Here is a 25,525-nt window from a genome sequence, read left to right on the forward strand (position 1 = left end):
GACTGTGTAATGAAATTACAAAAAGAACAACCCAAATCAGTAATCATTAAAATGTACACTTCCTAATGAGTTTCAGTAACATGCATTGCAATGAAGGGACTGCCCCAAGGATTAAGCAATATTGTGAAATATTGGCAAAGCAATAACTTTAATTTTACATTACATATTCAGAGGTTAATTATTGTCACAATTCCAGGAATTCCATTTTCAAAGAACAAGGGTTTTGGGAGAAGGGTTGACACCATTTGATTGATAGATTGACAAAGTAAAGCATTTTAAAGGTTTCCAAGTAATTTCAGAACAAAATCAAAGCACACAACATGATTTGGAACAGCATGGGAGAGCCATGCACACTGGCACACATTCAGAACGACAGTGTTAAATTTTCTTACATTCCTGCGGCATTGGCTTTGGCTTTGGCTTTAGTGCAGTGTGCCCTGGGAGACACAGCTTTAATAAGTTGCAGCAGCTTTTTCTCTGTTTGTTGAGTTCTTGATACCAGCTTTTGATGAACAGTGGTGTGGAGCTACCTCTATTCCCCCTAGCAAATCTGAACAGATAACTATGATCCATTAAGTGCATTTTCTGAAATAGTATGTTACACGGGATATTTATATAGGTATTAAGTCTAATTTGCATGTGTGTGTCCAATTGAAAAATCAATTAAATATTTTTGCAAACCCTTTCTTTACTGTGCTGCCTGCAAACCTGGATAATTTACAGTTGGTCCACATCATTTGTACAGTTTAGAAGCTATTGGATGACATTTTCTGTCTTCAGAATTCAAAGTGCAGAGCTTCAGATGCTGGGAGCATATCTAAGGAATTTGCCCATAACTGTACAGCTCACCCATACCCTTAAAATGTATAAAATTTATGGGCATCCAGAGTGTGGTTTATGGACCACATCATAACTCAGGCATTGCTAGCTGTAAATTACACTCTGTAGATACTAGTCCAGACTGCTACCCAAATACAATTATCACATAAGGTACTGCTTGACTTGCTGTTCACTCATCATTTTCTGTTTTTAATGCTACAGTACTATCTACGAAAATGAAGTTTTAGGCCCAGCTTTACAGTTGTGTCAAGGAAAAAAGTACTGCATTCAAACAATAATGTCTTCTTTTTAATTGGCAGACCATGACGAGTGCACCAATGAAACACATCATTGTAATCTTAATGCCAAATGTATGAATACACCTGGATCGTATCGTTGCCTCTGCTCTGAAGGCTTCAGTGGAGATGGTTTTACGTGTGCAGGTATGGGAAAGAAACTAAACTAAAGCTCTTTCTAATACGTAAAAATATGGCCTTAAATAGAAACCAGAATTACACAGTTTGACGTACCTCATGTTTTACCAGTTGAATGGACAGCAAAATGTTTAGGTACCAGCATAGATCCAACATTACCACTTCACAGTTTTCAATCGATGAAAGTTTTCCTTCCATTTTTCTTCCTTCCTAAAACAAATGAATCTTGTTGGGGTACAATTCCACAGGCACCAACAGCCTTCCAGTACTTCATCCAATTGGTCAGATTTCTCATGTTAACCTAATAGTTAGCGCTGGCAGGTTGTTACCCCATGAGAAACATCATAGTTTTGCCTGATCCTGCCTCCACCCAATTCCACAAAACAGACTTCCAACAAGAATAGCAAACAGGAATAGGAACCCCAGCAACTAAAATTTTACCCCCTCCCTAGACTAAAATCACTGAAACCTGCTGTAGTAATAGATCAGTTATCTCAACTAAGTCCAGTGGCTCAGCACCATATTACACACGGGCACTTCAAAAGAGCCCAAGTTACAGTTAATTTGCAAATCAACTGCTGAGTAATAGATCTTTACACCCAAAATAGAGACCCTGAAACCCAAAAATTCTGCTCCATAGAGCCAGTAGTTCTAGTGCTGTGGGTGCCGGTTGAGATGAAAAATGGTGTCCACACTATTCCCGACCACTTCCAGCGTAATCCACACTGATCACCACGTTGTTGAAGGTAATACCGCAGGCGTTACATGCATGCAGAAGATCTATGCAAAGTAGGTAGATTGTGACTTCACCACTCTAGTTAACACCCTCTCTTAAACTGAACGAACTGCCAGATATGAATTGCTTCTTCCACCAGGTTTACATGTATGAGGGCGAGGCAAAGCATATGGAAGTGAGGTTTGGCTTGATAGAGATTGTTGGTAGGCAAGTGAATGGACTCTGATGAATGGAGCAGTGTGTGAGGCTAGTGTTGCAGTGGGTACGATTGGCATGTAAGAATGCACTCACTGATCTTGGTTAGTCATGTGAGGTCATTAAACTTTTCTGAAACAGGATCCAGGCCCTCAATACCAGACTGGTGGCATTGGTCCCTTTGGCTTCCTGTTCCTAATGCTTTCTAAGCACTTATCTGGACAGCATTCTGGCTCTCTGACAGAAGAGAGCTTCTATCCTCCTATCGGGCTCCTGCACTAACGTCTTCAGCGTAGCATCCAAAAGCCTGGGGGAATCCCTTTTGTCGATTGTTCATTTCTATTCTTCCCAAAAGTCTTGTAATTGTATCCAGGTATTTTCAGCCCCTGCTGTAGCCAGAATGCACCTTGGCCTTGAGGGCAGGATCTTTAAGTCGGCGAGCGGGGGTGGGTTAGGGGGGGGTAGGGCTGCTCGCCAATGCATAAAATGATGCGGGATGATGTCGGGTGGAACTCCCGACATCACTCCACGTCATTTCTATTTTCAGGTCAGCGGGGGCGCAGCCGAGTCAGCTGTGCACCCGCCGACCTGTCAACAGCCAATTGAGACCATTAATAAAACAATTTAGGTAACTGACAGGGCTGCCTTAGGTTTGGCGGGCTTGGAGGGTTTGGAAGAGATTACAGAGATAGGAGAGGCAAGGCCATGGAGGGATTTGAAAACAAAGAGGAGAATTTTAAAATCAAGATGTTTCTTGCCAGGAACCAAAGTAGGTCAAGAAGTACGGCGGAACTTGTCTTCCTGTGAGTTAAGACAAGCAGCAGAGTTTACAGTGGGTAGGATGTGAGAGGTGTGGGTGTCTTGTGGTGTAGCGGTCGCACCCCTTCCTCTGAGCCTGAAGCTCCTTTTTGAGTCCCACTCCAGGACTTGATGGCCATGAAAAATGTGTTCAAAACATGGCTGATCTCCTGATTAGCCAGAACCTGCAGAAGGCAATGGCTAACCACTGCAGTACTTTGCCAAGCATGACCATGGATCAACACATGGCAGTGCATAGTCTTAGGGCATGGTATCTGAAGAGAAAGAGAGAATATGAGAGACCAATCAGGACTACATTGAAATAGTCAAATCTAGACATAACAAAAGCATCGATGATGGTTTCAGCAGTGGATGAGCTGAGACGGGGCAAACTTGAGCAATGTAGAGGTAGATAAAGGTGGACTTAGACCTGGAACAAGTATGAGGTTGGAAGCTCATCTCGGGATCAAATGTGACACCAAAGTTCCAAAAAGACTGGCTTAATCGCAGACTGTTACAGGGAGAGGGATGGAATCGTTAGTTAGGGGACAGACTTTGGAGCAGGGACCGAAAACAATGGCTTCAGTCTTACCAGTATTTAATTGGGGGAAATTTCTGCTCATCGAAGGCTGGATGTCAGACAAGCAGTCGATAATTTAACAGCAGCGGGGGAATCGAGAGAGGCGATGGTGAGGTAGAGATGAGTGTTGTCAGAATACATGTGAAAACTAATGCTGTGCCTTGGATGATGACGCCAAAGGGAAGCATGTAGATGAGAAATAGGAGGGGCCAAAGATTGATCCTTGGGGTACACATGAGGGAACGGTGTGGGATTAGATATATAAGAATGGAAGCATTCCCACCCAGCTAGATGGCATTGGAGAGACTTTAAAAGGATGGCCGTGTTGTCAACTGCATCAGAGGCTGCGGACAGGTTGAAAAGGACGAGGAGGGAAAGTTTATCTTTGTCACAGTCACATAGGAGGTCATTTTTGACTTTGATAAGAGATGTTTCGGTACTGTGGCGAGGGCAGAAACCTGATTGGAAGGATTCAAACATGGAGTTCTGGGAAAAATGGGAATAGATTTGGGAGGCAGCAACATATTCAAAGGATCAGGAGAGGAAAGGGAAATTGGAGATGAGATAGTTGTTGGCAAGGACGGAGGGGTCAAGTATTTGTTTTTTTTTGAGGAGAGGGTTGATGATAACAGATTCAAAGGGGATACAGACACAGCTGAAGAGAGAAAACTGTTAACAATATCACTAACATGGGGGTCAGGAAGGGAAGCTGAATGAGCGGCAGTTTAGTGGGAACAGACGGAAAGAACAGAAATTGCGTCTCATGGACAAGATACATTCTGACTTTAAGAGTTGCAGGCTAGATCTATGTGGTGTTCGCCTCTCAAAACCCCCTGCTGAGACATGCAGCCACTCAACAGCGTGCTTCAATCATGGAAATAAGCAGGCAGGACAAAGTTTATGTGCTGCTTGCGTCATTCTGAACGGGTGTGTGGTAATTGTGCGTTGAAATCCCCATGCAAGAATTCAGCCCCCCAAATTTAGCCTCTTTGTTCTTATTTGGTGGTGCAATCTTTATTATATACAGTGGACAGTGGCAAATGTATATTAATTATGGTTGCTTTACTCACTCTTGTACCTTGCTGCAGTGTTGCCATCAAAAATCATTCCTCCTTGAGTAGTAATTTTTATCTGAAACTTGATTGGAAACTATGGGCAGAATTCTCTGCCTGTTGGGTGGGCGGGCCCGACCCAATCTCTGGCGGGCGGGAAGCTGATCCCTGCCGGAGAAGGGGGCCCCGCCGCCATTTTATGTGGGCAGGTCAATTAAGGTCCGCCTAGTGTGACATCCGGCGGGAAGTGCTGTGCGCTTTCTTTGCAGGCGGGGGGATTCCCCAAAAGCGAGATTGTGCTCTTTCGCGCATGCGCACGAAAGTGCGCACACCTCCCTGAGGCTAAGGGCTGCCTCAGGGAGATCGCTTATACTTTTAAAAAGATAAAAAATAGAAAAGAAAAAAAATCCTTAACATGTCCCCCTCATGTGAGAATGTCACATGAGATGGGACATGTTCATAAATTACAGTAAAACTTTATTAAAATTTTTAACACCTTGCATAAAACCACATCCTGCCAGTGGTTTCATGTTTTATCTATTTGCCACTGGGGCTCCTGCCTGCCCGCCGACCTTAAGGTTGGATGGGCAGGTCCTTTAATTGTTTAAATGATCTTGTCAACGGCCTCAATTGGCCATTGACAGGTCGGGGGGCCCGCAGCTGATTTTGCTGTGCCCCCTCCTTCCTGAAAATTTAAATAGGGCGTGGTGACGTCGGGAGTTCCCCCTGACGCCATCCCGCATCATCTTACGCGTCAGTCAGCGAGCCCTGCCCCCTGCTCGCCGATAGCAAAATTCTGCCCTATGTCTTTTTCAGTCAGCCACTCAAGCCAAAACTATTTAATGGTACAAACCAGCTGGTTGGAAGTGATTATGTTAGTAAATAGATAAATCAGTCTGCAAGTTTTGATGTCATGTGTGTGCCAGCCTCTAGAGTGATGATATCAGTTGTAGCTGCAGAACATGAACCCACAATGAGACTATCACTATCTATGGATCTTGTTGACAAAGGTGTCATATGCAGTTCAGCAGTTGTATATTACAAATTTCATGCCGGTTAATCACAAATTCCTGATAGAACAATTGTTCATTCTATCAAAGTGAGCATTTTACCAAAGCTTATGTTGAATAATTTTCTAAGGTATATCCTCTGTTGCCTGTATAAATAATGGTGTCTGATATAAAACTGGCAAAGTCCCATGCACTAATGTTACATGATTGTTTATAAAAACAATTAGACTAAACCAGAGTTATTTCTCGAGAGGAAAAACTATTCTAATTGCACCAGTCATCTCTAGGCAAAAGTACAGCTAAATCTTGGAAAATGTTCTCTCTGTGAAAAATTGAAAATAATATGAAATTGTTGTATTATGAGCTAATAGAAACAATATTTTATTCGTCTTTATTTACAGATGTGGATGAATGTGCAGAGAATGTCAACCTGTGTGAGAATGGCCAGTGCCTCAACACTCCTGGAGGATACCGATGTGACTGTGAGATGGGATTCACACCAGCTTCTGATAGCAGATCCTGTCAAGGTAAGTTCGCTGGTATCTTGCAATTTTTATGGCCCATCCTGAATATGGATTATGACTATATCTGGAAATAGAATGCAGAGGGTCTAATCCATTAGTGTAATTATGAAAGAGCCATACATTTAGCTAACAGGCAGAAGTAGGGGAAGCTTTCCTGAAAAAAATGCCAGACTTCCTCAAAGAAAGATATGGCTCAACACTTCTTTGCCATGTACAAGGATAGAAAAAAAATTATTTAAAAAAGCTTACTTTGTAAATGTGTAACAGCAAAGTCAAATCGGGATTGAACCTGTACCTCGTTTGAACGTGTTAAGATGGATTTATTTTACACTGAAATGCTAATTTTTTATCCAGTGAGTAAATGCAGATTGAAAAATGAAATAATGTGGAAATAAAGCAATGTAATTATCATACACTAATTAAGAACAGTAAAGATGCTTTAAATTCTAAGAGATTGCAAAAGTACGCAACTTTTTGGATGATATTTCATAAATAACAATGAGAACTATGCATATAGTTTGCAATGGAGACAAAATTTAACATATTAAAATTAATGGAGCATACTAGTGTTCTTTTTTAAACAAAGTGAAATTTGAGCTGGTGGAATCCATCTTGCCAATATATATCTACTATAGTGCGAAAGCAGATTCTTCATCCTTCACTGTGGAGGTAAGCCAGAGGTTTGCCATTTGGGCTGGAGATTACCTCATTTTTACATCTGCCCAGGGATAGATAAATAGGTCATAAAATAGGTCTTTTGTATATATTAAATAGAGGAAAACAAATAGAAACCTTAGATTTCCTCTTTTATTTATCCTAGGCCATCAAATCTGCCCTGCCAATAAGTGAAAGCACTCCCCAGTTAACGATAACCAAGCCAGAGAACATTTTGAGTCAGATTCGGTTTGGCCACCCTCCATCCAGCCAAACTCAGACTGAGCCAGGCCAGATGCTTCAACTTAAAAAAACTTTTTGAAATCTGACTATTTAGCGTGTGTTCAATTACATTAATTTCAGAATTCAAAAAACACTCGAGACTTCTTTTCCCTTACTGCTTTTGGCTCTGATTCAATAAGTCATGGATTCAAGCTGCACTCTCAGGGTGGGATTTTCTGCCCACGCCTGCTGCTGGGATCGCTCGGGCCCGCAGCCGGGATCGTCCAGTCTCACCAAAAGTCAGTGTACCTCCTGGTAAAAAAAACCCCAAGTTTGTGAACTCACCACATAGGGAAAGTGCAGGAATCATCCTGCAGCTCTTTGGAACAGAAATCATGGCCAGAATTTCACCCTTGTTGGGTGGACTCGGTGGGGGCAGATATAAAAACAAAAAACTGTGGATGCTGGAAATCCAAAACAAAAACAGAAATACCTGGAAAAACTCAGCAGGTCTGGCAGCATCGGCGGAGAAGAGCAAAGTTGACGTTTCGAGTCCTCATGACCCTTCAACAGAACTAAGTAGAAATAGGAAAGGGATGATATATAAGCTGGTTTGTGGGGGGCGAAGAAGTTGGGGGGGGAGGTGGTTTGTTGGGACAAGCAAGCAGTGATAGGAGCAGATAACCAAAAGTTGTCACAGACAAAAGAACAAAGAGGTGTTGAAGTTGGTGATATTATCTAAAAGAATGTGTTAATTAAGATTAGAGAGCAGGACAAGCAAGGTAGCTCTACTGGGGGTGGGGTGAAATTAACCATGGGTGGAATACATTTAAAAATAATGGAAATAGATGGGAAAAGAAAAATCTATATAGATTATTGGAAAAAACAAAAGGGAGGGGGAAGAAACGGAAAGGGGGTGGGGATGGAGGAGGGAGTTCAAGATCTAAAGTTGTTGAATTCAATATTCAGTCTGGAAGGCTGTAAAGTGCCGAGTCGGAAGATGAGGTGCTGTTCCTCCAGTTTGCATTGGGCTTCACTGGAACAATGCAGCAAGCCAAGGACAGACATGTGGGCAAGAGAGCAGGGTGGAGTGTTAAAATGACAAGCGACGGGGAGGTCTGGGTCATGCTTGCAGACAGACGGAAGGTGTTCTGCAAAGCGGTCACCCAGTCCGCCTTTGGTCTCTCCAATGTAGAGGAAACCGCATTGGGAGCAACGAATGCAGTAGACTAAGTTGGGGGAAATGCAAGTGAAATGCTGCTTCTCTTGAAAGGAGTGTTTGGGCCCTTGGACAGTGAGGAGAGAACAAGTGAAGGGGAAGGTGTTGCATATTTTGCGTTTGCATGGAGAGGTGCCGTAGGTGGGGGTTGAGGAGTAGGGGGTGATGGAGGAGTGGACCAGGGTGTCACGGAGGGAACGATCCCTACAGAATGCCGCCATGGAGTTGAAGCGAAGATGTGTTTGGTGGTGGCATCATGCTGGAGTTGGCGGAAATGGCAGAGGATGATCCTTTGAATGCGGAGGCTGGTGGGGTGATAAGTGAGGACAAGGGGGACCCTATCATGTTTCTGGGAGGGAGGAGAAGGCGTGAAGGCGGATGCGCGGGAGATGGGCCGGACACGGTTGAGGGCCCTGTCAACAACCTTGGGTGGAAAACCTCGGTTAAGGAAGAAGGAGGATATGTCAGAGGAACTGTTTTTGAAGGTAGCATCATCAGAACAGTTGCGACAGAGGCGAAGGAACTGAGAGAATGGGATGGAGTCCTTACAGGAAGCGGGGTGTGAGGAGCTGTAGTCAAGGTAGCTGTGGGAGTCGGTAGACTTGTAATGGATATTGGTGGACAGTCTATCACCAGAAATTGAGACAGAGAGGTCAAGGAAGGGAAGGGAAGTGTCAGAGATGAACCATGTGAAAATAATGGAGGGGTGGAGATTGGAAGCAAAATTAATAAATTTTTCTAGGTCCCGACGAGAGCATGAAGCAGCACCGAAGTAATCATCGATGTACCGGAGAAAGAGTTGTGGGAGGGGGTCGGAGTAGGACTGGAACAAGGAATGGTCCACATACCCCATAAAGAGACAGGCATAGCTGGGGCCCATGCGGGTACCCATAGCCACACCTTTTATTTGGAGGAAGTGAGAGGAGTTAAAGGAGAAATTGTTCAGTGTGAGAACGAGTTCAGCCAGACGGAGGAGAGTTGTGATGGATGGGGATTGTTCGGGCTTCTGTTCGAGGAAGAAGCTGAGAGCCCTCAGACCATCCTGGTGGGGGATGGAGGTGTAGAGGGATTGGACATCCATAGTGAAGAGGAGGCGGTTGGGGCCAGGGAACTGGAAATTGTTGATGTGACGTAAGGTGTCAGAGGAATCACGGATGTAGGTGGGAAGAAACTGGACAAAGGGAGAGAGAAGGGAGTCAAGATAGCGAGAAATGAGTTCCATGGGGCAGGAACAGGCTGACACGATCGGTCTGCCGGGACAGTCCTGTTTGTGGATTTTGGGTAGGAGGTAGAAGCGGGCCGTCCGAGGTTGGGCGACTATCAGGTTGGAAGCTGTGGAAGGAAGATCTCCAGAGGAGATGAGGTCAGTGACAGTCCTGGAAACAATGGCTTGATGTTCAGTGGTGGGGTCATGGTCCAGGGAGAGGTAGGAGGAAGTGTCTATGAGTTGACCCTCAGCCTCCACGAGGTAGGGGTCAGTGCGCCAGACAACAATAGCACCACCCTTGTCAGCGGGTTTGATGACAATGTTAGGGTTGGACCTGAGAGAATGGAGTGCAGTAAGTTCAGAGATAGACAGGTTAGAATGGGTGAGAGGAGCAGAGAAATTGAGACGACTAATGTCACACCGACAGTTCTCAATGAAAAGATCAAGAGAAGGTAAGAATCCAGAGGGAGGGATCCAGGTGGAGGGAGAATATTGGATGTGGGTAAAAGGATCCTTTGAACAGGGAGAGGACTCCTGCCCAAAGAAGTGAGCATTGAGACGAAGGCGGCGGAAGGAGAGTTCAGCATCGTGCCGAGCCCGAAATTCATTGAGATGAGGGCGTAGGGGTATGAAACTAAGTCCTTTGCTGAGCACTGAACGTTCAGTATCGGAGAGGGGAAGGTCAGAGGGTATAGTGAATACACAGCTGGGGCTGGGATTGGAAGATGGGGTGGGGACGGAGGGACAGGCAGGGGTGGAGGGTCCTAGATGTGTGTTGGTGTCGATGAGTTGTTGGAGCTTGCGTTCCTTAGCACTTGAGAGAAAGAGAAAAAGTTTCTTGTTGAGGCGTCGGATGAGACGAAGAATAAAATGAAACTGGGGACACGCGCAGCTTTGAAAAATGGTGCGGCGGTGCTGCTGGAGGGAGAGGTTGAGTGTGTTCATTTGGCGGTGCATGGCACTGAGTGTAGATCTCAGAATGCGACGGGAACAGCACTCCGAGAAACATTTTATGTCCTGGAGATACCTGTAATCCTGGGTGGGTCCGAAACATGAGGGATGGAATTTCAGTTGAAATCCACATGGGGTAAGCTAGAGACGGAGACAATCACTGAGAAAGGGAATATGGCTGTGAAAGCGGGTTTTAGTAAACACGTTGTCAAACACCAGGAGAGAAATGGAAAGCAATGAAGGTGAACAAGGCAAAAGAGAGATTCAAAAATCCTGACGGAGAGTAGAACAAAACTTTTTCAAGGTAGGCATTTCTTGAAGAGAAGTGGCAGTCAATTAAACACAGAGATAAAAACAAAAAACTGCGGATGCTGGAAATCCAAAACAAAAACAGAAATACCTGGAAAAACTCAGCAGGTCTGGCAGCATCGGCGGAGAAGAGCAAAGTTGACGTTTTGAGTCCTCATGACCCTTCAACAGAACTAAGTAGAAATAGGAAAGGGGTAAAATATAAGCTGGTTTGTGGAGGGGGGAAGAAGGTGGGGGGGGCGGTTTGTTGGGACAAGCAAGCAGTGATAGGAGGAGATAACCAAAGATGTCACAGACAAAAGAACAAAGAGGTGTTGAAGGTGGTGATATTATCTAAAAGAATGTGCTAATGCAGGTCTGACCGCTGCCCGCAATCGAAGCCGGAAGGCGATTCACACTGGCTGGTGGTGGGTCGCTAGTGGGGCAAACGCGAACCTCATGCATGCGTGTGAGTGAGTGTTTGAAAATCTCCCTCAACACAGCTACCTCAGAGAGATGAAGGGTAGAATGTTTTCCCCATCCGGAAGGCCGGTCAGGAGAGGGTGTGGGCGGGCGCGGAGCCATTTTACACGGGCGGGCCAATTAAGGCCTGCCCACCGTGATGCGCACCCAGTAGCGACCTGTGCCGGCGGGCAGAGGAGGGAGAGTTGGGGCAAGCATGCGAAAAAGTGCAGAAGTCTCCCTGAGCTGCCTCAGGGAGGTTACTTTCATCATGAAAATTTTAAATAAAGAAGGTAAAAAATCATTTACACACGTCCCCTCATGTGACAGCGTCACATGAGCTGGGACATGTTTTTGAAATGTTAGAAAAATATTTATTAATGTAATAAACCCTTCATGAAACCTCATCCCGCCCCTGGATGAGGTTTCATGAAAAATGCAAAGGCCGCCTGGGCTCCTCGCCTGCCCGCAGGCAGCCCTATCAATATCTTTAATTAGTTTATTAACGGCCTTAACAGGCCTTTGAGAGTTCGGTGCGGACGCAGCCGACTCTGGTGTGCACCTGCCGAACGGAAGATCGGAATGATGCGTGGTGATGTTGGAACACAGGCCCGATGTCACCGCGCGTCATTTTATGCGTTGGCGTGCGGGGACGAGCCCCCACACTCCGAATAGAAAATTCTCCTCGACAAGTTTAACAAAAAATAAAATAATTAAAAATGTTATAAAACATGTCCCCCAACATGACTGTGTCACATAAGCAGGGACATGATATTAATTAAATTTTAAGTTTTTATTTTATTTTTATTTGCTTTAGGAAAGCTCACCCTGCCCGTGGACGAGGTTTCCTAAAAAGTACAAAGGCCACTTGCCCCTTTTGCCTGCCTGCCAACTGTAATGGGTTTAACAGATCTTTTAATTGTCAGCGGGCACGCTGCCAACTCCGGCGCCCACCCACCGACCGAAATATCGTGTGACTGCATGTTGACATTAGGGTGCTTGCCCGATGTCAACAAGCAACATTTTGCACATCCGCCCGCCAAGCTAAACATTTTGCCCCATTAGTAGGCCCTGTCATATTAGAATGTTTAATAATTTATTTTTCTTTATTCTTTTCATGAAATGTGGGTGTCGCAGGCAAAGCCAGCATTTGTTACCCATCCATCATTGCCCTTGAACTGAGTGGCCTGCTTGACCATTTCAGAGGGCAGTTCAGAGACAACTACATTGCTGTGGGTCTAAAGTCATGTAGGCCAGGCCAGGTATGGATGACGGATGACAGATTTACCTCCCTTAAAGGACATGAGTGAACCAGATGAGTTTTTACAATAATCAATGGCCTTTTTGCCCGCCCACCAATCATAAGGTTGGATGGGCAGGGTAAAATTCACTTTAATTAATTTATTAATGGGTTTAACAACTCCCTTAATTGTTGGTAGGTGTGTTGCTGACTCTTACCCGCACACTGAGCTGAAAATCCAGCCCAATAAGTTTCAATCCCCATTCCGGCTGAGGTAGACTCAGGCCTGCCTTTTGCCCTGCCCATAGTAAAAAATCATGGCATTTTGCTGTGGCTCAGCAAATAATCACCAATGACCTACCTTCAGGCAGATAACTCAAGAAGAAGAATGCGGAGTTTAGCTTAATGAGGCGCTATGCTATTCCCTGCATCCGGTTCATGTTAAAGCTTGAGAGGGCAACGTGAAAATTTCTGCTGAAACAGCATTTTCCCATCATTCTTAACCTTATTCAATAGCCAGCTGACTTCCAACACGATACAATAACATTTGAAACTTAGGTCGGGGTTTTCCGGCCCTGCCTTGGCGGGACCTGTCGCGGGCGATGCAGTGGACCAGCCAAAAGTCTGTTGATTTCTGGCGGGACTAGAAGATCCCGGCCTTAGTTTTTGGGCGTAAATTTCTGGACCCGCCAGCCGCCGGGATCATCCAGACCCGCCAAGAGTCAATGACCCATTGGCTGGGCCGCCCGAATCTCCTGCGGTGGGTTCCACCACAATGGGGCCAGAAAATGCCGGCCTTTGCTAAAATGATAAAATTGAAGCAACAGATGCAGTAATTTGCACAAGGATTCTCCCAACCAAGTGCCAATCCGTCTCTCAATTTACGATGTTTAATCAGGGAAGCCACCATGGAAATACAACCCCATAGTGTTTTCACTCGACTGTCATTACATTTATTTTCAGTAACCTACTTACTGACAGAAATCTTCTAGTTACTACATGTAGCACTAGCAAAGATTTCCTCTGTTCAGCATTTCTAGTAAAATTGAAAGCATCTCTTTGGAATAAATTCTCCATAAGGGGCAGAGGGAATTTTCATGAATGTATTCGTAATGTTGCTACCGTCAGTGGCCAAAGGAATTCCTATCATGTCAATGTAAGCTATTGGGTTAGTTTCTTCCCCAGTCGTAAAATTCACCCCACCACCTTTTTTTTTTGTTTAACACTGTTAGGTCTAGACTCGAGCTGCACCATCCCCCATATCCCATTTAAGAAATAAACATTTAATTTTTATCCAAAATAAATGACTCATAATGTTCCTTAATATAAGCACTTAAATTGATGTCTAACACTCCATCTTCGTATTAACTTCTTAAGCTAATAATTTTCACCCTATCCTCTCCAAAGGGAATCTCAACTCTGTCTATAATAATTTGAGAATACTGAAATTTTCCCTCTGGTGTTATAGCGGCAAGCTTTGCTGTACCCACTAGCTAAGAATCAGGATATGGGGCAGTTAAAATCATCTGTGGGGGTTGCCCACCCTTGTCTTCCCACAGGTTCTGGTTTTAATCTGTTCTTCTTAGTAGGCAAGGGGGACACCCACTGAAAACTAAGGTGGGTGTACAGATCAGGCTCCAGTGAAGCAATTGGGTTTGACCACTATTTTAACTAGAGGGCTGTGCATGGAAGGTGGCTTTCCCACCCAGCCAAATTAGTAGGGAGAATGCAAATAATGTTACTTTTATTAACTGTCTTTTTGGGGCCAAGAGTGCTCCTCTGGACCCCACTAGTAAAATTTTCACTGCCCCTCCCAGTCTGAGTGCTGAGGTTTGTTACTTTGGCCCGTGGTGCCATTCTACTCCCAGCCAGCTGTCACTTCAATGGCAAACTAACTGAGCTGGAGGCAATGCAGATGAATTCCTGGAGTTGAAATGCCCCAGGCCTCACCCAACCAAGGTCGGAATGGCTTCCTGCCTGTCTCAAACCCCACCCACATGATTGTAGCCCTTAATTTTTTATTTAATATTGTGGTATATATCTTTATAAATAGCATATAGACTTCATATAAAAAATAGCATTTCCAAACTAGCATTTGTTGTTAGGAGCGAAATCTTTATAGGTTTTGTCAGAGCGCTTTAAGGCTAGAAGATTTAATAATATTGTGGAATTTATTTTTCCTATAAAAAATTTTTATGCTTCCTCTTTAAATAAGTACTGTCTCTGTCTCTTATAGATATTGACGAATGTTCATTTCAGAACATCTGTGTGTTTGGCACCTGCCAGAATTTGCCGGGTATGTTCAGGTGTGTCTGCGATGACGGCTATGAGCTTGACAGAAGTGGAGGCAACTGTACAGGTAGGAACACAACAGATACAGAGTTCATTTACTAAAGAGGACTACTCTTAGTTATCTATCAAGGTAGCCCTGATTTCTCAAAATACAAAAACAAATACAGGTCCAGAGATTACACTGTACACAATTGCAGATCGAATGCTTAATGCATTTGAATGGAAATTCATTTGTCCACCATTTTCAATGAGGTGGCACCTCCATTAAAGTAGTCGACAAAATCTTTTTATATATACCTGTTAAGTACCAATGTGTTAATATCACACAGCATTATTTTTAAGGTAAAAAAGATGAAAAAGTACTGCCTAGGAGAGGTTTCCCAAATGTTTAATGTTTTTGCCAAAAATATGCTCATTTGGATTCCATTGTGTTCCTTCAAAGAACATTGGCAGCTTTTTGAATAAACAACTATCCTTCAAGATACAATAATATTTTAATCTTAGTTTTTCTTAAAAATGATAAATACGTAACAATAGATGGATCAATGTCACCTCAGCTTGGATCATATCAGTAGGGCCCTCTCTATCTGTTAATGTGATACAGAAGATAATTTACTCAGCTAAGAAAGCTCCTTTTTGGATGCAATAATGAAATTTGTATTACATCTTCCAGTGAACAATGTGAGCTTTAACATGAACAGGTTTTTTAAAGTTGAAGATAAGGATGAGCAGTTCATTACAATGGCTTCTGAAAGATTATTTCTAACGATAAAACTTTACTGTACCTACCGTCACCACTGTACAAGTGTATAGTACATAGATTTATTCATTGCTGTCTCTCAATGTGAGGATGACATCTACTCAATGTCACAGGTTTCTCTTTTTTATTTTTTCATGGATGTGGGCATCGCCAGCAAGGCCAGCATTTGTTGCGCATCCTTAATTGCCCTTGAACTGAGTGGCTTACTAGGCCATTTCAGAGGGCAATTAAGTGTCAACCACATTGCTGTGGATCTGGAGTCATATGTAGGCCAGATAAGATAAGGAAGGCAGATTTTCTTCCCTAAAGGACATTAGTGAACTAGATGGTTTTTACGACAGCCGATGATAATTTCATGGTCACCAATTTTGTGACTAGCTTTCAAGCCCAAATTTGTTATTGAATGAATTTAAATTCCACCAGCTACCACAGTGGGATTTGAACCCATGTACCCCCGTTAACAGTGGAAGATTGAGCAAATTAGCTTTTTTTTAGAATGTTGTGGGTTGTTTGATTTTAGAATGTTATTGATTGTTTTAGAATGCTGTGGATTGTCTCAGCTGCTGTGCTGTAATTTTTCACAGCTGTGGGCAGAGTTTTCAGAGCAGGTTGTTGAATGTGGATTGGCCTGAAGCCTCCTCAAAGTGATGGAAGCTCTTAATAAAAATATTTCATTTTACAGCCTTGTAGTTACAGTGCGTCAACCAGGAAGGAAAAATCCTTGAGAACTGCGTAATTGTAATAACTTTCAGTTAACAGTAGAGGTATGCACTCAACTGAGTGCCCTCTTCATCTAGTATTCCCAATGTCCTTTGAAGAATTAGGGGTGATCTAATCAGGGTGTCAAAATGATAAGAAGATTCAATATGGTAGAAACAGAGAGAAATTATTTCCTCTGGCCAGAAAATCCAGAACAAAGGAACACAATCTTAAAAAAAATTAGAGCCATGCCATTTAGGAGTGAAATCAGAAAGTACTTTTTCCACACAAAGGGTAATGGACCCCCCCCCGCCCCCCACACACTCGAAAAGGGTCAGTTGAAATTTTTGATAGAAATTGACTTAATTTTGCTGGGTAAGATTATCAAAGAATACAGATTAAAGACAGGTAAATGGAGTTGAGGGTCTAATTGAATGGTATAACAAGCTCAAGGGGCTTTATGAGATGCTTCTGTTCCTATATAATTTCTCCTGCTTGGCTCTAGAGGGAAGCTTACACTGTAGTGATCATACAACACAAAAGCGATGACATAGAGATGCGTGCCATAAATCAAATTGTCTAATCTTCATGAGTGATCCTAAGCAGCAAGTGCCGGCAGGGTGTTTTACCGAGAGGCAAAGATAGCATTAAAGCCAAACCTGATGCTGCCCTCATCTGACACCAACACAAAGCACTTTCTAGCAAGGGTCATTGAAGAGCAATGACTAGGGACCCTGGCTCTTTTTCTTCTTCCTAATCCAGAGACACTGAGTTTATTTGAGCATCTCTCCTGCTACCCTCGCTGGATTCAGCTAACAGCAAAGGCCAGAATCAAACCTACTACTCTCTAGTAAACTTGGATTAGATTTAATAGCCTTTATCAGTTTAGTCATCAGAGAAGTCAGACTGAGGGTTTATTCAACATAATGTTTTTGGAAACCTTTGATCAGCTCTGCTTGTAGAGCAGGAGAATGTTCAAGCATTGCCACAACATCACTGACCTAAAATCCAATTCCTTCAGCTTGGCATATCAATTTTAAGATTTGAATTTGAATGAACACAAAATTATTTTAACGAAAACAAGGGCAAATGATTGTTGCTATCCCATACTTAATAATCTGCTATTTTTTCTCTGTTCATTCACGGGATGTGGGCTTCGCTGGCTGGGCCAGCATTTATTGCCCATCCCTAGTTGCCCTTGAGGAGGTGGTGGTGAGCTTCCTTCTTGAATCGCTGTAGTCCATGTGGTGTAGGTACACCCACAGTGCTGTTAGGAAGGGAGTTCCAGGATTTTGACCCAGTGACAGTGAAGGAAAGGCGATATATTTCCAAGTCAGGATGGTGAATGACTTGGAGGGGACCTTCCAGGTAGTGGTGTTCCATTTATCTTCTGCCCTTGTCCTTCTAGATAGTAGTGTTCAGGGATTTGGAAGGTACTGTCGAAGGAGCCTTAGTGAATTCCTGCAATGCACCTTGTAGTTGGTACACACTGCTGCTACTGTGCATCAGTGGTGGATATGGTGCCACTCAAACGAGCTGCTTTTTCCTGGACGATATCCAGCTTCTTCTGTGTTATAGGACCTGCACTCAACTGGGGAATATTCCATCACACTCCTGATCTGTTCCTTGTAGATAGTGGACAGGCTTTGGGGAGTCAGGAGGTGGGTTACTCGTCACACGATTCCTAGCTTCTGACTTGCTCTTGTAGCCACACTGTTTATATGAATAGTCCAGTTCAGTTTCTGGTCAATGGTAACCCCCAGGGGCAATGGTTGGATTCTCTTTTGTTGGAGATGGTCATTGCCTGACACTTGTTTGGCGTGAATGTTATTTGCCACTTGTCAGCCCAAGCCTGGATATTGTCCAGGTTTTGCTGCATTTGGCCATGGACAGCTTCAGTATCTGAGAAGTCACGAATGGTGCTGAACATTGTGCAATCATCAGAGAACATCCCCAATTCTGACCTTAAAATGGAAGGAAGGTTATTGATGAAGCAGCTGAAGATGGTTGGCTGAGGACATTACTCTGAGGAACTCCTGCGGTGATGTCCTGGAGCTAAGATGACTGACCTCCAACAACCACAACCACCTTCCTTTGTGCTAGAAATGACTCCAACCAGTGGAGAGTTTTCACCATGATTCCTATTGACTCTAGTTTTGCTAGGGCTCCTTGATGCCACACTCTGTCAAGTGCAGCCTTGATGTCAAGGGCAATCACTCTCACCTCACCTTGGCGTCAGTGAGCAGGTTATTGCTAAGCAAGTGCCACTTGATAGCACTGTTGATGACCCCTTCCATTACTTTACTGATGATGGAGAAGAGACTGATGGGGCGGTAATTAGCCGGGTGGGATTTATCCTGTTTTTTGTGTACAGGACATACCTGGGCAATTTTCCACATAGTCGGTTAGATGCTAGTGTTGTAGCTGTATTGGAACAACTTGGCTAGGGCCACAGCAAGTTCTGGAGCACAAGTCTTCAGTCTTATTGTCGGAATATTGTCAGGGCCCATAGCCTTTTCAGTATCCAGTGCCTTCAGCCATTTCTTGATATCATGTGGAGTGAATCAAATTGGCTGAAGACTGGCAGCTCTGATGCTGGGGACCTCCGGAGGAAGCCTAGATGGATTATCCATCGGCACTTCTGGCTGAAGATTGTAGCAAATTCTTCAGCCTTATCTTTAGCAGTGATGTGCTGGGCCTCCCATCATTGAGGATGAGGATATTTGTGGAGCCTCCTCCTCCAGTTGTTTAATTGTCCACCACCATTCACGACGGGATTTGGCAGGACTGCAAAGCTTAGATCTGATCCGTTGTTTGTGGGATCACTTAGCCCTGTCTATCATTTGCTGCTTATGCTGTTTGGCATGCGAGTAATCCTGTGTTATAGCTTCACCAGGTTGACATCTCATTTTTAGGTATTCCTGTTGCAGCTCCTGGCATGCCCTCTTGCACTCTTCATTGAACCAGGGCTGATCCCCAGGCTTGATGGTAATGGTAGAGTGGGGGATATGCCACGAGGTTACAGATTGTGTTCGAGTACAATGCTGCTACTGCTGATGGCCCACAGCGCCTCGTGGTTGCCCAATCTTGAGTTGCTAGATCTGTTTGAAATCTATCCCATTTAGCACATTGGTAGTGCCACAAAACACATTGGAGAGTATCCTCAATGTGAAGGCAAGACTTCCTGTCAACAATGACTGCACTCCTACCACTCCTTACTCTCATGGACAGATGCATCTGCAGCAGGCAGGTTGGTGAGGTTGAGGTCAAGTATGTTTTTCCCTCTTGTTGGTTCCCTCACCACCTGCTGCAGACCTAGTCTAGCAACTATGTCATTTAGGATTCGGCCATCTCGGCCAATAGTGGTGCCACTCTTGGTGATGGTCATTGAAGTCCCCCACCCAGAGTACATACTGCACCCCTGCCGCCCTCAGTGCTTCCTCCAAGTGGTATTCAACATGGAGGAGCACTGATTCATAAGCTGAGAGAGGGTGGTACATGGGAGGTTTCCCTGCCTATGCTTGACCTGATGCCATGAGACTTCATGGGGTCTGGAGTCAATGTTGAGGACTCCCAGGGCAACTCCCTCCCCCTAACTGTATACCACTGTGCTGCCTCTGCTAGGCCTGGACATACCCAGGGATAGTGATGGTGGTGTCTGGAACATTATCTGTAAGGTATGATTCCATGAGGATGAGAATGTCAGGCTGTCGCTTGACTAGTCTGTGAGACAGCTCTCCACTAGCCTCCAGATGTTCGTAGGAAAGACTTTGCAGGATCAGCAGGACTGAGATTGCCATTGTCGTTTCTGGTGCCTAGGTCAATGCCTAGTGGTCCGTGCGGTTTCATTCCTTTTTGTGACTTTGTAGCAGTTTGTTAGAACTGAGTGGCTTGCTAGGCCATTTCAGAGGGCATGAAAGAGTCAACCACATTGCGGGGTCTGGAGTCATATGTAGGCAAGACCCCCAGGTAAGGGTAGCAGATTTCCTTTCATTAGTAAGCTAGATGGGTCTTTAGAACAATCAACCCTTGTTCATCGTCAGACTTTTCATTCCAGATTTTATTGAACTCAAATTCCACTATTTGCTGTGGCAGGATTTGAACCCGGATCCCCAGAGCATTACCCTGGGTCTCTGGATTACTAGCCCAGCAACAATACCACTACGCCATCACTTCCCCTGAACGAAGAGGCAGAACGCTTGGTTTCTGAGAATTCAAACTTAGTAACAAATTTTTAATCACAAATTAAATAGACAATCGTCTGCTATTTTCTTGAAAGGGAAATTTCACCCCATTTTTTTTTAACTCTTTGGACCTGAGAACCTTTTCTCAGCGGTTCTGAAGTCAAGCTATAATGGAGCTATTAGAGTTCAAATGTGAATTGGTCTTTGTTTAAACCTCTCGACAATTCCGTGAAATCTAGTTAGAGATGGTAGATAACCATATTTATTTTTAAGCCTTTGAAGCTTGCCTTAAGGGGATTTGACTGTATTATTGCCCACTTACCTTCAGTAATTATTGAAACAGGAAATGCTTTGTCTTATAATGCCTACAAGGAGCTAAGGTGAAACATTCTGTTTTTAATTTGCAGATGTCAATGAGTGTGCTGATCCAGTCAACTGCATCAATGGGTTATGTGTCAATACACCGGGTGATTACCTGTGCAACTGTCCTGCTGATTTTGAGCTTAATCCAACAGGAATTGGTTGTGTTGGTGAGTCATTATTTTGTGCAACCATGTATGAAAGCTTGAGGACCGGTTATTGTCAACGTATAATACACTTAACTTCCTGTTTATGGAAATTTGTTGTAATCTACTTAAAATAACTTCCTGAAAGAATTCCAGAAATAATGGCACAAATATCCTTCTGCAAGAGTCATTCAGGACTGTGACATTCAGCTATCCCTAAATAAAGAGCAAAAAATTCTTAAATTGTCCTAAAAAAAAACTAACATTATTTGAAGACAAATCTGTTCTGTTTAATATTTTTCTCAATTCTAAATATCATGGAGTGAGATACATTCATGGCAGTTTCTCAGTTACCTATAAATATCCCATTATATCTATTGAACTGTTGGGTAGAAGCAGCCTGGAAATTTTAACCAAAATTCCCAATTCAGTGCTCTCATGAATGACAAGTTTCATCCACAATCCTCTCGTGTCACTGGGACAGCATTTCCTGGGTCAGGAAATTCCTCAGAGCTATTTCAGTTTTGTTTCACTGCAGGAACTCAATGGAATTGCATAATCGAGGTTTCCACTACACTTTTGGTGAAGCAACCTCAACAAAATGGGAACAGTTCCGAGAAATTTCCCCATCATGATGACTCCTATTTTGCTATTTTTCTGCCTGAATTGTTCTCCCTCTACTCTGGAAAGAAATCTCTCTTATGATACGTTATAGTTTAATGTAATCTCCCAGTGCTTTGCCCAAATTGCTATTCTCAGCGTGTGACTCTTAACAGTAAATGTAAATAACTTAATTGACTTTAGGAGCATTATAGCAGGGTCATATCCTGTCCTCATGATTGTATGTAAGGGTACTCTTTTCAACACATATCATACAAATTAATGATCAGAAATATGTTTGCCGGTCAGTTTTCTCTTCCCTGACCTTGAGGCACTGAGGTCAATTGTAATCACCCTACTTGCCACCATAGCTGAGATCTGACAAATGAGCACAATTTAGAGAATTAAAATTAGATTCGTCTAGTCTGTGTGGCTCAGGACACACTACTTTTACCAAATGGGTGATAGAATGAGTCCAACTGGCATTAAATGGTGCAACAAAAGGTGGCCAACAGTCGTTATTAACTGCACAAGTACAGTTATAGCAGTTAGAATTGCAGAATAGTCCTTACAAATGTACAGTCCTTTAACATAAAATTCCAAGTGCTTTTGAGGCATTTTCTTACTAGAAGCAGTCACCTGCAGCAGTGCCATAAGTTTGTTCATGTGCAAACAATTGCAATTAATGCTGTGGGAACAAGTACAGTATAGTGATTGCGGCAGCATGATGCAGTTATTGTTTTTTCTGAAACATAGCTTCAATATTTTTACCGTCTGCACAAGAGAAATATTATAATTAAATTGTTCAAATTGCTCACGTTCAAAAATTACAGTATTACAAATAGTTAGTTTTGTTGTATCATTGTTCATTAATTGTAGCTCTTCACTGGATACTCCGAGTCTGAGTCACATCGCTGCAATTCATCTCATAATTGTTGTTTTAACTAATGACTGTTATATTTTCTAAAATAACATCTGTTACTTGGAGAAACTGTTCACATTTAGCTCTGAATGCCTTGAACATTAGGTTTAACTCCATTGGAAAAAAATCAGGGAATTGATCTGGTGGTTTCACAGTGCTTCCATTTCCACGGTGATTAATTTTAATGAGCCGAAGTTTGTGAACACAAATAAATCAGATATACAGACCTCTTTGACTGTTTACCCAGCCTCTACTACAATGAAGTGAAAACCCACGCCAAGAGCCCTGCCTGGCAAAATGTACCATATAATGTGTATTTGAACAAGAATCAGATTATTTTACATGATGTAAAAGTTTTTCCAATGTTATTCTTCTATTTGTTTGCCGTAGATACTCGTGTTGGGAACTGCTTCTTGGAATATGGCCAGCGAGGTGATGGAGGCTTGTCCTGCAGTGTCGACATTGGGGTTGGTGTCACTCGTGCCTCTTGTTGTTGCTCTCTCGGAAGTGCCTGGGGTAACCCTTGTGAAATCTGTCCTGATGTCAATACAAGTATGTATACTCTTTTCTAATGCACTTTTTGGATAAGCAGTCAGAAAATAAGCATGAGTCCCTCAGAGGCAGAGAAAAGAGAAATTATGATGGGGAATAAGGAAATAGCAGTGAAATTAAACAAATAATTTGTATCTGTCTTCGCATTAGAAGAACATAACGAACATAACAGAAGGCTTATTGATTATTTTGAGAAGGTAAGATAGAGTAGATGGTGTGATTTATTTGGATTTCCAAAAGGCCTTCGATAAGGTGCCCCATAATAAATTAATGAATATGGTCAGAAAAAGCAGAGTCAGGAGACAATGGCAGAATGGATTGCTGGATGACTTCAAGTCAGAAAGCAGAGTGGCATAAGGTGGGAATTAGTGTTCCGTAAGGATCAGTACTGGGGCCACTGCTGTTCACAATTTACATTAACAATTTGGACTTTGAAATCAAAAGCACTATTTCTAAATTTGCAGAGGATACCAAATTTGACCGGGTGGCTGATAGTCAATACTGAGGAGGCCTGCAACAAATTACAGGAGGACATCAATAAACTCGCAGAATGGGCAAATAATTGGCAAATGAAGATCAATACAAATAAATATGACATAGTACATTTTGGGAGGAGGAATATAGAGGTCACTTATTACTTGGAAGGTGTAAGTCTAGGTTGGGTAGATGAACAAAAGGAACTTGGGTCTGAATTTTACCCTTGGTGGGCACGGGCGATCGGTGGGCCTGGGAGCAGCTGGGAAACAGACCGCCAACCGCGATCAGCCGCCAACTGTGATTTCAAGCTGGCTGACCATTAATTGGCCAGCTAGCGTGAAACTGAAAAGCTCAGCGCAGCTGGTGTGCGGGGCGGGAAGAGGGTGGGCAATGACATCACCGCGGGCGCAGGTGAGCGCTCCGAGAGAGCTCCCTGAAGGCAGACAGCTGCCTCAGGGAGCCGCAGACCTGCAAATAATTAAATAAAGGAGTAAATAGCTGCAAAAAAATGCCCAAGAATCACAATCAAGCTTCTGAATGCATAACTCATAAAAATGCTGTCCACAGATATTTATTCTTATTTTCTTTCATAATGGAGATTTCATCCCGCCCTTGGTTGATGTTTGATGAAAAATGTAAAGGCCGTCAACCGATTAGCCTGTCTTCCAACCAAAGGTCGGACTGGCCACGAAAAGTCGCAGGCAATTGCACCATTAATGGGCTTAATTGCCCACTTAATTGTCAGTGGGCACGCTTCCGACTTTGCGCATGATCACCGAGCAAAATATTGCGCGAGTACATGATGACATTGGGACGCTCGCTGATGTCATCTTGCGCAATTTTACACCCAGTGGGGTCGGGTCCAATCAAATTCCTTGGAGCACAAACACATCCATCACTAAAAGTTCCGCTACAAGTTAGCTAGGCATTTTAAAAAAAGTAAACCAAGCACTAAGCTTTATCTCTAGCGGGATAGGATTGAAAAAAGGGGCAAATTGTGCTAAACCTGTACTGAACCTTGGTTAGCCCACACTTAGGGCTGGATTATACACTCCCCTGTCAACGGGTTTGAAGCCGGGTTGGGGGGCTCATAACTGTCCGCCACCTACCTGCCTGCCCCTTACCTGCCTAAAACTTTATGGGGACGGTGAAGGTGTCAACTTGCCCACCCTTGGACCTATTGAGGCCCTTATGTGACCAATTAATGGCCACTTAAATGCCTCTTCCTGCTGCCAGCTGAGTTTTACCTGCACGAGGGGGAGGTCCACACCATGCAGGAAGCCCGGCAGCTTTAGCTGTGCGGGCTGCTGTCGGGCAAATGGGGGGCTGGGGGGTGGTTTGTGCTTCCTCTTGAACCCCCTGGGCCTTTTGGAGGCAGCCCCCATCAGGTGATTCCACCAAAGCCCTCCCAGCCTGGCCTCTTGAACCTGCTCTCCACCTCCTTCACACACCTCACCGAGACTCCAATTCCGGACTTAACTGGACTCTTCAGCATGGTGGCACTATCCGTAGTCCCAGCAGTGGCCACTGCACCAGTCTGGAGCTGCTGGGACTACAGCATCCGATTGGCCTGCAGCTCTCTAAGGGTAGGGGGTTGGGATTCCTCGGTGGTCTCACTTTGAAAGAAGTAATGCTGCTTCCAGAGGTAAATTGCCGGGGGCAGATATCAGAACCATGAGCAGGCTTCCCTCATCTCCCCCTCCCACTGACTTTTTAACTGTGTGGGAGGCCCGCAGCATCCTGTAAAATCTAGCTGTTAGAGTACTGTGTGCAGCTGTGATGAGTATGCAAAGAAGGTGCAAAGGAATATAAACCAGTTAAGCAATTGGGCAAGAAAGTGGTCTCTGACACACAAGGCTCGATTTTATCAGTCCTCTAGGGATGGGCTGGGAGGCAGGGTGGGTGGCCGTAAAATGGGAAGGGAAGGCAGGGATTGGAGTGCTGTTTTTTGCCTCTGCCATGGTATTTTACCAGGGACCAGGAACGTGAAGGACAGTATGCCTGTCCAAGTAACCAATTAAGGGCCCTTTTCCATCACATTGGCATTTTACAAGTGGTGGATGAGCCTGCTGCCAAATGCCTGGTGAACTTGGCTCAGCAGATTGTGAGGCAACATTGAGACTCTGCCTTTCATCCTTTATT

The 25,525-nt window shown here is 43.8% G+C and overlaps 1 protein-coding gene across 2 annotated transcripts in view; it reads left to right on the plus strand.

Annotated features, from left to right (window-relative positions):
• LOC121276975 (fibrillin-2) overlaps positions 1–25,525 on the plus strand; it is a 401,991-nt gene that overhangs the window by 269,539 nt on the left and 106,927 nt on the right. For both annotated transcript variants that reach the window (XM_041185736.1, XM_041185737.1), the window contains 5 exons: positions 1,140–1,262; positions 6,026–6,151; positions 14,628–14,750; positions 20,734–20,856; positions 22,745–22,906. In XM_041185736.1, coding sequence (XP_041041670.1) covers positions 1,140–1,262; positions 6,026–6,151; positions 14,628–14,750; positions 20,734–20,856; positions 22,745–22,906 — 657 coding nt within the window. The remainder of the gene's footprint in view (positions 1–1,139; positions 1,263–6,025; positions 6,152–14,627; positions 14,751–20,733; positions 20,857–22,744; positions 22,907–25,525) is intronic.

This window comes from Carcharodon carcharias, chromosome 4 (assembly GCF_017639515.1).
Source record: "Carcharodon carcharias isolate sCarCar2 chromosome 4, sCarCar2.pri, whole genome shotgun sequence".
Taxonomy (NCBI): domain Eukaryota; kingdom Metazoa; phylum Chordata; class Chondrichthyes; order Lamniformes; family Lamnidae; genus Carcharodon; species Carcharodon carcharias.